Below are 14,446 nucleotides of genomic sequence, written 5' to 3'. Positions count from 1 at the left end.
GTTTCATCTCCGGTCGCGCTGTACAAATGCCAGGATGTGTGCTCCAGTCTTCTGGCCTGTGAGAGAAGCGTGCAGTGTATTACCATGTATTCTGGGGAAAGTATCTCCCCACAAGTAAATTCTTTCTTTCTGCTGACATGCATGTGGTGTAAACGCATTGCTTAAGGATCATGTCGAGTCAGGAACTGAGTGACTATGCATCTGCCTGTGTCGATATATCTCATTCCCAACCGTTACCTGATGATGGGGAAAAAGTTATATATTCTCCGGCTCTTATCGCTGCTATCCCTTTTCCTTTGCAAGCTATCTGACCGTCACCTCTTTAGGAGGTGTTTGTCTCTTATTTCTTCCCCTGTTATGGTGGTTATCTTGTCCAGTCTCACCTTCTTGAGTCTATAGGGTAGTTTCACAAGACTACACACAGAGCTTAAAGTAATGTGGTCCGGAAAGAACACGATAACCTGAGCAGCAAACATCTTTGCCTTCGCGTAACAGCTGTTTTGCTTAAGAAGTAGTGCCCTACCGTTTCCTTCTTCCACGCTGTGCTGATCAACCACCTGTGTAACACTATATTTTCTTCTTCTTTTGTTTTTCGTTTGGCCAGCTACAGACCGTGGTTTCGCCTCGGTGTCTCGTTTGATGTCTTTTGCCTTCAGTTATGCAGGGATGAAGAGACACGCACAGGACAGAGTAGCGTGGAGAGCTGCAGCAAACCAGTCTTCGGACTGAACACCGCCACAATATCCTCCCAAAATATCTTCATGTTTTTTCTTCCGTTCGTCTGATCATTTCTCGCCACTCTTCTTTTTAAGTTTCTCAGTGAATCTGAGCTTTATCACAAGTGTTCCAAAGGTTTAACAATTTCTTATCTGCATTTACACCCAGAAAGCCACCACATGCTTTGTAGTTGAGTGTACTTTGTGTACTACTTCCCTCATTTTCTGTTCCAATTGCGTATGGAGTGCGGTAAGAACCAGTTGGTAAGTCTTTGTGTGAGCTCGAATTTCACTTTCATGATCTGTTTGCAAGATATAAATAAAAGGAAGAAATATACTGAATGACCCTTCCAGACACGTACAGTCTCGGAATTTTAACGATAAGCCATAATAAAACATGTCCAACACATCTCTTGTAACGTCTGCCACTGGAGTTGATTGAGCATCTCCGTGATTCTTCAGCACTTACTAAACGAACCTGTGACGAAAAGCGATGATCTTCTTTGGGTCTTCTCGATTTCCTCTGTCAATCCTGTTTGATTAGAGCCCTAAACTGGCGAGCAATATTCAATAATCCGTCGAACGAGGGTTTTGTAAGCTATTTCCTTCCTAGGTGGTCTACTTTTCTAATGAATCTCAGCTTAGCGTCTGCCTTTCCTACGATTTGTTTTATGAGGTCGTTCCACTTCAAATCGCTCCGTATCCATACTCCAAATATTTAATGGGCGTAACGCCTTCCACTGATTTTACGGACATCTTATAATCTCGCAATAAATGGCCTTTATGCCGCTTTTTGTAGAATACGTTACATTTGTTTACGCTGAACGACAACTGCTGGTGTGTGTGCCCAGCATCGGCCCGCTGCAGGTCTTCTTGCATTTCGCTACTTCTCTGTGTGAAATAGCATCATCCGCGAACATCTCCTGAAGCTTCCGACGGTATCCACTAGGTCATTTAGCAATAGTGAATAGTAACGGCCTGTGATACTCCTTTGGAGCACGCCTGAAGTAATCTTTAAGCCTCATGATTTCTTTCCCTTAAGAATGACATGTTGTATTCTGTTTGCTAGGAACGCTTGTATACAACCACGTGGTCGGTCTGATATTCCGTACACTCTTACATTGTTGATTAGGCGATAGCGTGGAACTGTATCCCAACGCCTTTCCAAAGACAGGGAAGATGACGTCAGTCTGGGCAACGGTATATACTGCCTTTCTGAGTTCTGAGGACATATATAGCGAGCTGCGTTGTTACCGGAATTCCTACAGAGGAGACTTTCGGTTTTCTAGAACATAAACCTGTTTCAAAAATCTACAGCACAGTAGTTACCTGTAAAATCGTCTCATATTCCATCTTTAATGGAACTTTCTTACAGTTTTGATGCAGATTTTCCATGTAATTTGTTTGCTGGTCAGACTTCTTGTGTAGTTTTTCTCTGACATGTTTACTTTCTTCCTCAGTCTTAGTGAAAACTGCTAAATTATCAGCGAAAGCTCAGCATTTAACATCGATTTTGCAACCACTATTCCTGATGAATGTGTCTTTGATGATTTGTTACCATTATTTCATGACTTTGTTCAGAGGTAGCTTAAACAGAAGAGGGAGAAGCACCGTTTATAATATTTCTTTAATTTTTAACTCTGCCTTACATATCACCTACCCTTGTTACCTCAAAGAGCCAAAGTTCGCCGAGTGTCAAGTCGAGTCGCCACGGTTCAATATAAACTCACAAGCAACTAAATTAGAGGTAGCCGCTGTGTTGGAGGGAGTTGATTCCTGTCAGCACGGCGAACGTAACGGACGGACATGTCACACGACTGATGAAACACTAGACTTCATAGTAGCCATCGGACTCCAGACGACTTATACAAGCGGTCTCAACGGATTTTTTCGTGGCAAGATGGAGCACGCCTGGCGCATGGGAACCCCTCTCTGGCGCTGTAGAGACATTCGCATTTACAAATGCCATTGTGCCAAGGGTCTGCCGTGAGTAGGTCTATTCGACGAGAACCGTCTCCGCGAAAGAGCAGTGGACAACATCGTGTTGATAATGGGGGTAAATTGTAAAAGAGAGTAGACGAACAATAGTGGGGTAACCCACTCACCAATTGACGCTGAACAATTAGAACCAGTGACCAAACAAATACACACAACTACTCCTTCACTATGGGGTCTGCTACATCACACCACATGTGTACGCTAGTGTATCATAATTCGCATAATACAGAAATTAGAATGGAGACAGGAAAGCTGCCATAGGACCCTAGAAATGTAGAAGAAGGTCATCTCGACTGAATAGTCGCATTACATGTCGATGGTAGGGTACGCGAGGTCATAGTTCTCGATCGCCAATAGAGAGCCTTTCAGATTACGTGGCATGACTCTCGATACGCCTATCAACAATATACTGTTACTGCATAATCCTTTCAGCTGTGTTATTGATGGAATTTAATTCACACGACCGATTTCGAAATTATACAGTTTCATTCTCAGACGTGCTTGTGGCAACCCAGCCCATGTTCAGTGTTTAGATTGAGTTGGACTGCCTCAAGCGCGTCTGAAGATGAAATGGTATACTTTCGAATTCGATCATATGAACTATATACCATCAATAAAACGGCTGAATGGATTGCCCAGTAATAGTGCACTGATGAAATACAGGTGAACACCCGTAAGGTTGCGTCCACGAAGAACGAAGATGTATCAAACCAAAACGTGTTTCACCGTTTCTCAACACCAACAACATTGAAACCTACTGGATCGTATCACCTGAATCCTTTTGCTCCTCTGCAGCGACACCTTTCCATTCTAAAATTACGAGTTGCAACCAAGATGGCGTCTTGCAAAATGGCCCCCATGTCGGTAACGTAGCCTCCCAGGTTTCCCATCTCTCCCTCATTCAACTCGGCTATAAATTTCTATTAATCCACTTGTTTTTGTTTTAGAAGACTACTTCACACTTTTGGACTACCCTGTATTTCATGACTGAATCACGAACCCAACCTAGACTGCTAGTGTAACGCGCACGATGCGGGTCCGCAGGGCACGGCGAACCTGCAGAGCTCGATCAACTCGAAGGACGGTCTGGGCACGGTGTCGCTGTCGGCCATCTACGCGGCCATCGTGCTGTCGTGCATGCTGGTGCCCACGTTCGTCATCAAGAGGCTGACGGTCAAGTGGACGCTGTGCCTGTCCATGCTGTGCTACGCGCCCTACATCGCGGCGCAGTTCTACCCGCGCTTCTACACGCTGGTGCCGGCCGGCGTGCTGCTGGGTCTGGGCGCGGCGCCCATGTGGGCCTCAAAGGCCACCTACCTCACGCAGGTGGGCGGCATCTACGCCAAGATCACCGACCAAGCCATCGACGCCATCGTCGTCCGGTTCTTCGGCTTCTTCTTCCTCGCCTGGCAGACGGCCGAGCTCTGGGGCAACCTCATCTCGTCTCTAGGTGAGTCTCGTATCGCCCACGTTTCAATCATCAATTTGGTTTGAGCAATGTATTTCTATGAGGATCACCATCATCATTATCACTACCACCACCACCATACCTACCATCATCACAACCACTGTCCCAACCACCAGCACCATTTTTGTCATCATCATCATCATCATCATCATCATCATCAAAAACAACAGCAACAATAACAACTGACCGAGCGAGGTGGCGCAGTGGTTAGCACGCTGGACTCGCATTCGGGAGGACGACGGTTCAATCCCGCGTCCGGTCATCCTGATTTAGGTTTTCCGTGATTTCCCTAAATCGCTCCAGGCAAATTCCGGGATGGTTCCTTTGAAAGGGCACGGCCGACTTTCTTCCCGTCCTTCCCTAATCCAATGTGACTGATGACCTCGCTGTGTGGTCTCTTTCCCCAAAGAACCAACCAACAACAACTCCTACTAGTAATAGTAATACTTCGCCATAAGGAAAGGTGTTACAGTGATTAAAAACACTGGGATCATATCCAGTATGACTGTGGTTCAATTGTCCATCCAGTCATATACACTATCTGGTCGATACTATTCGGACACCTTTTACTGGACGTAGTGTGTCCAGCATTCGTTTTTACGACGGCGTCTGAAGTTTCTGACTACCTGTGGAGTTATTGTAACTCATTCTTTCTCGAGAGCCGAAATCCAGGGAAGGCAGTGATACTGTATGCTGGGATCTGGAACGAAGTGGACGTTCTAGCGCATCACAAAGTTGTTGCAGTGGGTTCAAAACGCGACTCTGGGCAGTTTAGTCCATTTCGGGAATGTTATTGTCCACAAACCATTGCCTCACCGATGCTGTGTGACTGGGTGCATGTTGTGCTGATACCAACAGTCATTGTCTCCAGACTGTTCCTCTATTGTCTGCAGTACACAATGCTGTAAAATGTATTCAGATCCTTTCAAGATTTCAAACATGTTACTTAAGCTATAGTGTTTTTTCTTTCTCATTTCGGATGCTAAGTTTTTGCTAATGAAAGTGTCTTCTTGTTCAGGATATTTTACTTCTGATGAAGGTATATTTATATATACCGAAACCTTGGTCAATAATTTCAAAAAATCTTTATCCTGCAACTGTTTTGGCTGTCATCATTTATAGTGAACACATCCTTCTGCTTTTAACGTTTTGATAGGGAGAATAAGGAAACCACACCCTAACTACGAAATAACATCCACATACCGTAACAAAATAGTTCACATGGCTCTGAGCACTATGGGACTTAACATCTGAGGTCATCAGAGCCCTAGAACTCAGAACTACTTAAATCTAACTAACCTAAGGACATCACACACATTCATGCCCGAGGCAAGATTCGACCATGCAACCGTAGCGGTCGCGCGATTCCAGACTGAAGCGCCTAGAACCGCTCGGCCACACAGGCCATACCGTAACACCATCTCTACCATACTTCACAGTTGACACTGCACATGGTGGCAGACGTAATGTTCTCCAGGCACTCCTCAAACCCAAGCACTTCCATCGTATTGTCAGAGGATACAGCGTGATTCATCACTCCAAATCACTCGTTTCCTGTCAGTCACTATTCAGTGGAGCCGCTTTTTACACTATCTCAAGCGCCGCAGAAATATACGGTCTTGGTCTACCTGTGGTTATTCCTTCACGTTTCTACTTCATAATCATATCGCTAACAGTCTACTTGGATTAGCTTTAGAAGGGCTGAAATGTCCCTGATGGATTTGTTACTGAGGTGACATGCAATGACAACTCCATGTTCGAAATCTATGAGATCTCCTGGCCGACACATTCATCTGTTACTGCTTCTCTACTGACAACACAGTACACCACGCCTCCTTTTATACTGGTAGATACGCCTCTCGTGACATCTGGACCTCGATTCTATATTACATACGGAGGTACGGATAATTTTGATGACACAGTGAGTCTGTGCATTTTTTAACACCATTTGGCTGAAGAGCAGTTCAAATGGTTCAAATGGCTCTGAGCACTGTGGGACTTAACATCTGAGGTCATCAGTCCCCTAGAACTTAGAACTACTTAAACCTAACTAACCTAAGGACATCACACACATCCATGCCCGAGGCAGGATTTGAACCTGCGACCGTAGCGGTCGCGCGGTTCCAGACTGTAGCGCCTAGAATCGCTCGACCACACCGACCGGCGAAAAGCAGTAATACGGCTCCTGGGAGCCCGCCCATCGATGCAGAGGTAATGAAACGATCGACGAATAAAAAGAACGCTAAGTGGTGGTGGTTGTTGGGATGTTTAAGGGGGACTGAACGCTAAGTCAAAAACGTGCCTTGGTATAATAAAAGTTCACGGAAGTAGCTGCTTGCTTTATTTCTTCAAGCACTGAAGTAAGGAAGATTAGGATTTAACGTCTCGTTGACCGAGATCATTACAGAGGAGTGTAAGCCCGAATGTGGAACGAAATCAGCCTCTTCTTTTCAAAAGAAAACATCCCAGCGTTTGGCTTAAGCAATCGAGGGGGAACCACGATAAACTCAAATCTAGATGGTCATGTTCTTGAATCAGAGTTCAGTGTATCACCACTGCATAACTTCGGTCAGCCGATTAATGAAATCTACACTGATGGAATAAATCCCACACCAAAATGTAATCAATGTAGAGAAATGAAATTTCTGGAATACATTTGTGAAGGTGACGTATTTAAACGTTTAACGTAGTCAGATCAGAGGTTAATGCAAGAGCGAAGTAAGCCATTGCAAATGTGAAATTCTGGTACATTAGTAACCGGTGTAATTGCCAGAATATTTAACGAAACATACAAACGTGCATGCATTGTGCTGTACAGGTGCTGGATGTCAGTTCGTCGGATGAAGTTCCATATCTATCGCATTTGGTCGGTCAGTACAGCTGTTTGTGGATGACACTGGAGTTGTCGTCCTATGATGTCCCATTTGTGCGAGACCGGAGACAGATGTGGTGATCGAGCAGGTCAAGGCAATTTGTCGACACACTGTATGGCATGTTGGGTTACAACAGCAATATGTGGGCGAGCGTTATCCTGTTCGAAAACACCCCTGGAATGCTGTTCACGAACGGCACCACAAAAAGTCGATTCACCAGATTGGCGCACAAATTTGCAGTCAGGCTGCGTGAGATAACAAAGAGAGTGTTCCTGCTGTTATACGAAATCTCACCTAGACTATAACTCCAGGTGTAGGTCCAATGTGTCTAGAATGCAGACAGGTTGGTTGCAGCCCGTCAACTGGCCTTCTTTGAACCAACATACGGCTATCACTGGCATCGAGGCAGAACCAGCTTCCATCAGACAACACAACAGACCTTCACCCTGCTCTCTAATGGCTCTCGCTTGACACCACTGAAGTCGCAAATTGTGGTGGTTTGGGATCATTGGAATGCACGTTACAGGGCATTTGCCTCGGAGCTGTCCTAGAAGCAACCGATTTGTAGCAGTTCGTTGTGCCACTATTGTGCCAACTACTGCTCAGATGACTGATTCAGACGCAGTACGATGCGCCAGAGCCGGACGCCGAACACGATGGTCATCACTCTTGGTTGTGCCTCGTAGCTGTCCAGAGCCCGGTCCTCATGCGACTGTACGTTCCCGTGACTACCGCTGTCAGCAATCATGTGCAGTGGCTGCATTCCTGCCAATCTTTCTGCAACATCGCAGAAGAAACTCAACCTTCATAGACCTATTACATGACCTCGCTCAAACTCAGTGACGTGTTGATAATGGCGTCTTTGTCGCCTTAAAAGTATTCTTCACTAACATCAACTCACCACGTCCAGTCTCAAAGGTAACTAACGCTCACGACCGTTGCAGCGTTATTTAATGAAACCTGATTTGCAGCCTCATAGTGGCAGTACTAGCGCAACTCATATGCGGCTGAAGCCAAATTTCAATAGACATCATCTCTCAGATGAAGAAACACGCCTACCAACTTTCACTCACGTCACACGACTCCTTCTTGGTGTTGCGTTTTTTTTCCGTCGATGTATTATGTTTGATTGGCAACGCAAGGAAGCTTGATTGTGATCAATGGACCCGTTAGTTCATTCAGGAATACCTGTCAATGGCAGGGCAGCTGGGAGCCGCGGTCGGTAGGCAGTGAACGGGCTCGTGCTCGGCGCCTGCCGTGATGCTGGGCTTGTGTGATGTAGCGTCGGCTCGGCTCGTAAAGGCCGGTTCCCACTAGAGCGCGGCAGCGCGTCGTGCGGCAACGGCAGCGGCAAGCGTTTTCCGCGTTGACGCGGCGGCTCGCGGAATTGGCGTTCCCATCTGAAAGCGGCAGGCGCTAGCGGTAGCCAATGACGGACAGCCACTGAGGTACGGGGCGGGACCCACCGAAACGACCGGTGCGTTTGAATAACTGTACTTCTACATGAAGGAAAGACGAAGCTGGAAGCTGGGTGAAGACATACCAATTTTTCAATTTCTGTACAATTTACTCTTTCACATATTTCATTATTCATGTGTTCTCATTTCACCATAAACAGATTTCATGACTACCATTCATGATTGTTCACTATCTCCTAACACATTGAAACAATGTCCGAGAAAAGAGATTATTCAGATGGTTAAGCGAGACAAAAATTTAAAATGTGATACGGTAGCATGTACAGGAAAACAGTAAGAACACCAAGGCTTGGGGGAAGGGATGAAAGTGGAAGCCACCTGTTAGAATTTCGCACAGAGCATAATGTAATCATCGCCAGCACCTTGCTTCAGAATCATGAAAAAATAATATATTTTTGGAAAAAAGTTTCCGAAACCAGATTTTAAATTATAAGACATTTCCTGGTACAGAAGCAAATCTACAATTATTTATTGGTTACGAGCTGCGGTTTACAACTAAAGAGACAGTAAATGGTAGCAAACGAAATGGAACTTGAATAAGTCAAGACCCACAGTTTTTCGATAACCTTAAAGTTACTGTAATGCAACGACTGACAGAAACAGAGGAAGGAATCCGCTAGAATACGAATGGATATCTTTGAGAGAAGATGTGGTGAATGCAGCAGAGTATGTGAACGGTAAGAAGGTACAGTAGAAATCGTTAGATTAAACGTGATATGTTAAATTTGACACGAGGGAAAAATATAAAAATGTGACAAATAAAGTAGGCCATCGGAAATAGAAATGTCTAAACATGACGTTAACAGAAAGTCCAAAATTGCAATGCGATTTTGCTCTTGGAAAATATAGGGGAATGAAAATGAGAAAGAACAAAGAAAACTTTGCTCAAAGGAGAAGCAACTGTCAAGAACTCATTTGGCAAAGCCAGAACTAAGCAAATGAGAGAAGGCTAGAAAGTGGAAGGAATATGTAGAGAGGAGAGGGGGAGGGGTTGTACAAACTAACATAAGCACAATGTTAGATTCCTGTGAGATGTCTGAACACGCAAGGCAATACTGATCCTACCACTTAGCTAAGTAGACACACTGAAGAACTGCGAAACTGTGTTTATAGCATTTGCATGTTTAGAGAAAGGTTTTGACAATCTTAATTAAAACATTCTTTGAAACTCTGGAGATGTGATCGATAAAACACAGGGCCACAAGATTATCTACAACTTGTACAGAAACCAAACTGCATTTCTAAAACTTGAATGACTTGAAAGGAAAGCAGCAATTGAGAAGGCAGAAATAGAGAGGATGTAAAATGAAGACTGTGAATAGCAACAAAAGCGTTCTGAAAAAGAAAATTTGTTCACATTGAATATAAATTCTAATGACTGGGTACTATTTTACAGAGGTATTTGTGTGGAGTGCGGTATTTGTGTGGAGTGCAGCCTTGTATGTAAGTGAAACGTGGGTGGTGAACAGTTCTGTCAAGAAGACAATGGACGCTTTCAAAACGTGGTGATCAATAAGAATGCTGAAGATAAGATATGAGGATCGTGTAACTAAAGAAGAGGTATGGAATTAAATAGAGGAGGAAGATGAAATTATGGCACAACTTTGACTACAAGAGGGGTAAGTTGACAGGACATATTATGAGGCATCAAAGATTGAGGACAAAAGGGGTTAGGTGATAGTATTCTGATAATAATCATCTGTTGAAATGCTATTCTACTATTTTAACTATTAATGTAAGCAGTGAATTTACTCTTCCATGCACTCCTCCACAAAACATTTAAACCAAAACTGAAATCAGCTGAACACCAAATCTTTCAACCACTGTCTGACAACTACTGCATTCACATTCAACTTTCTATAACTATCACTGGCTAGCCACACACACATACAGATATAAGGAGAACAGAAATAAACAAACATTAGTTTTCAGCATATAATTCTTTAGGTTGGCAACATGTACATAAACAAACCAAACAGGAAGGGACATGAGGTGAACACACTGTAGTTACGACTTAAAATCAGTGTTTCCGGTAAAATTTCTGCAGCTAGTGACAGAAGATAAAAAAAAGAACATGAAAATGTGCTTATGTTCCATAATCCAAGTTTTAGTTCAACCTCCAGCATGTGACCAGGTGAGGGGAAACGCAGATGTCCGCCAAAAACTCGATTCACTGTAAGTAATCAGTTATTCACGTAAAAAAAGATGTGAACTGTTTTATAATCTGCAAGTATCACATATCAAAACAGAACTGAATCATTCTAGATTCCACCGAAGATGCCTTAAAGTAAAAGGCGAAACGCGTCTTGAACCAATAAAGTACACTGGATAAGAAAAAAACGTTTGTTACTTCCAAAGGAAATAATCAATAGCTGTAGATACTTAGCAAATTACATCTTATGACATACCACTAAATTAGTCTCGGTTTAACTTCTCAATCCACATGCTATTAAATGCCGTTTGAAAAAATTCATCTATCCCTTCCGAAAAACTGTAGTTTCTTTCATATCTCGGTAGATAAACAGATTTAGGATATTTATCATGTGACGAAATACATGACTTTTTACAAGTTATCGTTTGCAAAAAAACACTTTTCGATTTCTTGAACCGTTTACGAAATTTGCGGTTGATACAACCACATGGTTTACGACGAGCAGGACGAAGTATCGGTCGCGTCGCGAGCAACCCGCGCGCGGTCGCCGCACAGCCCATCCGCCAACATATCATCCAATATCTCGAGAACGGTGATAGCTATCGTTCTGCTCTCAGCTTTAAAAACAATTTCGGTATGTTGACTAAATTTCATACGCAATAATGTATGACCTAAAATGAACTGTACGCAAAGTCCACGCAATGCGTTTTTACCTCTGCACACTTATTAAAATTTCGTGTAAAGGTTTACGTAAATGCGATACAGCAAGTAACCACAACGAATAACGAAAAGAAATTCGGTCCTTCATCGAGAGAAGATATCACGCTGTAACATGCCCAAGAATCAAATTTTTCTACCGAATAGTTTCCTTGGAATCGGATGATAAGTATTTCATGGGTGCCGCCGCGTCCGCGCCAGCGGTTCGGCCACAGTTCGTGTGGCCCGGGATTCCGTACCTGACGTCACGCTCAGCGCGTTCTGTGATTGGCGGCGCGCACCTGGAGCGCGGTACGCGGCAGCGGAAGCGGTTCGACATGGTCAAACCGCGACGCAGAGCCCGCCGCGCCGTGCCGCTGACGCCGTTTCCATGGCAACCACGCCGCTGACGCGCGGTTTTGACGCGCGGCAACCCTAGTGGGAACCGGCCTTAAGGCAGGCAGCAGCCGGCAGCCGGCACGCTCTGCTGCTCGCGCTAACAGCCCCACACGCGGCCGCTGCCAAGGCCGGCCTCATAACTCTGACGAGCGGCCCCGACGGCCCGCTTACAAATACGCGCCCAAGGTGTTCCCTTCACACCCCACCCTCCACGGGCTCTTCAGCTCACTTGCAGGGGGCGGTCAAAAACAGGGGAACACCGAAAACACCACACATTACATGCCCAATAAGGAGTAGGAAAACTGTTGGAATTCAAAACATGTTCCAGTCATCTCAGAATGGATAAATACACATCCTGTTTGCTCATCAAGTGAATTTTATACTATTCTTCCGCCGGCCAGAGTGGCCGAGCGCTTCTAGGCGCTACAGTCTGGAACCGCGCGACCGCTACGGTCAAAGATTCGAATCCTGCCGTGGGCATGGATGTGTGTGATGTCCTTAGGTTAGTTAGGTTTAAGTAGTTCTAAGTTCTATGGGAGTGATGACCTCATAAGTTAAGTCCCATAGTGGTCAGAGCCATTTGAATCATTTTGAACTATTCTTCCTCCAAACAGTCGCAAGTTCAGGTAACAATGATGGAGGTGGGCAGCGATCATACGCCCTTCTCTCCAAAGTAGATCACAGATTCTCAATAATACTGAGATCTGGTGACTGTAGTGGCCAGGGGAGATGTGACAATTCATCCTCGTGCTCGCAAAACAGTCCTGGACGATACGAACTGTGTCAGCAGACGTCCTGTCGTCTTGCAACACTGTATCATCACTGGGGAACAAGCTTTGTACCATCGGATGGACCTCGTTAACCCAAACGATCACCTAATCCTTGGCAGTAATTTGACCTTGCAGAGTAACCATGGGGTCCAAGAAATGCAACGATATGGCTGGCCAGGTTATCACCGGACGACCGCGAGATTTCACTCTTGGGACGTAAACTCGGCCAGAAGATGGAAACATTGTGAATCAAGGCTTTTTTTTTTTGCGGTGACATGGTTCGCTACTGCTAGCTTCAGCTCTGCAGTGACTTTTGCAGCTGTTGTCCCCGCACTTTTCGTCACAGTGCTCTGTGGTGATGAGAATCATGATGATGGTGATGACGATGATCTACCGTACTGATGGCCGCCAGTCCCCACGTAGGGAAGCTCGGCCACCGAGTTGCACGTCTTCTCAGTTAACGCCTTGCGTGTCGATAATGATGATGAAAACACAACACCCAGACCCTGAACGGAGAAATTCTCCGGTCCGGCCTGGACTAGAACCCCGGCCCACTGCATGGCAGTCAGTCGCGCTGACCACTGAGCTAAGGAGGCAGACATCCTTAGTAATGACGTCTGTCACGATCGCTCAACACACACTTTCTTCTGCATTGTGACTTAGCAGATGATGTTTTTCTGCTTTTCCTGTATCTCATATAACTGTTCGATACGGTGCCTCTTGAAACACCAAACACTTCGGCTACCTCGGTTACATAAGACTCGTCTTACGAGCACCAACAATTTGCCGACGTTCGAATTCACTTGGCTCCGACACATTACACCCACAACGACACAGAACACTGTTCTGACCACGGCTGTCACTTGCAACGTATTGACGACATTGCACAGGTGCCGACATGGGCAAATACTACAGCGCAGCCTGCAGGCTTGCATTTATGTTCAAGCATGCATTTCTCGCCGTGTTTCTATACTTTTTTCCAGCCCCTGTTCGTGACACTTAAAAATATTTGGTGCTTCGCTGCGATCGGGCTCATTAACGTATCAATAGGCCTGTTGAGAACTGCATGTGCTTGTTAATGAGAAGGTAAGTATGCACTGTGCATAAGTTCGTGCCGTTTGTACAAAGCTATGCTTTTATTTTATTAGTATACAATACGCTACATTACATTACAATACTGTACACAATAACAAGACTGGTAGACTATTCAGTGACAGTCTTTGCTGGGTACCGCCTGCGAGCTTTCCGATAAGAGTTCTATGCCCGTCTGTACAACTGCTGTGGTTTCGAGTTGATGATATCTGTTAGCCAATTGCTAAGAGAAGCTTAATCATGAAACACGTCTTGAAGAATAGAAGTTGAAAAGGTTGTATGTGCCAGATTTCACATTTGTCAGGAGAAACAAAATAAAATTTATCTTTTTCTGTACACAACTTACTTCTAACCAAAAAATTGAGAAAGTATTATGATACCACATAACTAAGCTGCACAAATCACCACTGCAAAACGAGGAAATAATTAATGTATTAAGAACGTTCTAAGTGGGAGTTGACTGGACCTAAGGGCGAACAAGAAAGTTTTTGAACTTCCTCATAGATTAGAACTGTGTGCTGAACCGGGACTCTACCCCGGGAACTTTGCAAGTCAGAGTTTGTTTAGAGTACGCTGCAGAGATTTCGATTGGAAGCCGTTACAAATACTCCACATCGTTCCGAACTCTCCCTATGCGATTTCCGTATTTTCGGAGACCTGAAGAAAGACATTCTTGGCCGTCGAGATGGTTCGGACGAAGAGGTGCTCGTTTGGATACAATCATGCTGTCACAGGCAGCCGAAAACATTTTTCCGTGAAGGCATTGACCATCTTGTCTTGCAGTGGGATAACCAGTTCATTAAC

General features: G+C 44.7%; 1 protein-coding gene across 1 annotated transcript in view; it reads left to right on the top strand.

Moving 5' to 3' along the window:
• The window catches only part of LOC126259244 (UNC93-like protein), a 246,046-nt gene that overhangs the window by 175,263 nt on the left and 56,337 nt on the right, over window positions 1-14,446 (top strand). Inside the window, exon 3 of the mRNA XM_049955868.1 lies at window positions 3,759-4,164. Within this exon, the coding sequence (XP_049811825.1) occupies window positions 3,759-4,164 (406 nt within the window). The remainder of the gene's footprint in view (window positions 1-3,758; window positions 4,165-14,446) is intronic.

The sequence above is a fragment of the Schistocerca nitens genome, chromosome 5 (assembly GCF_023898315.1).
Source record: "Schistocerca nitens isolate TAMUIC-IGC-003100 chromosome 5, iqSchNite1.1, whole genome shotgun sequence".
NCBI lineage: Eukaryota > Metazoa > Arthropoda > Insecta > Orthoptera > Acrididae > Schistocerca > Schistocerca nitens.
Note: the sequence above shows the minus strand (reverse complement) of the source record. Positions and strands in the feature narration are given on the sequence as shown.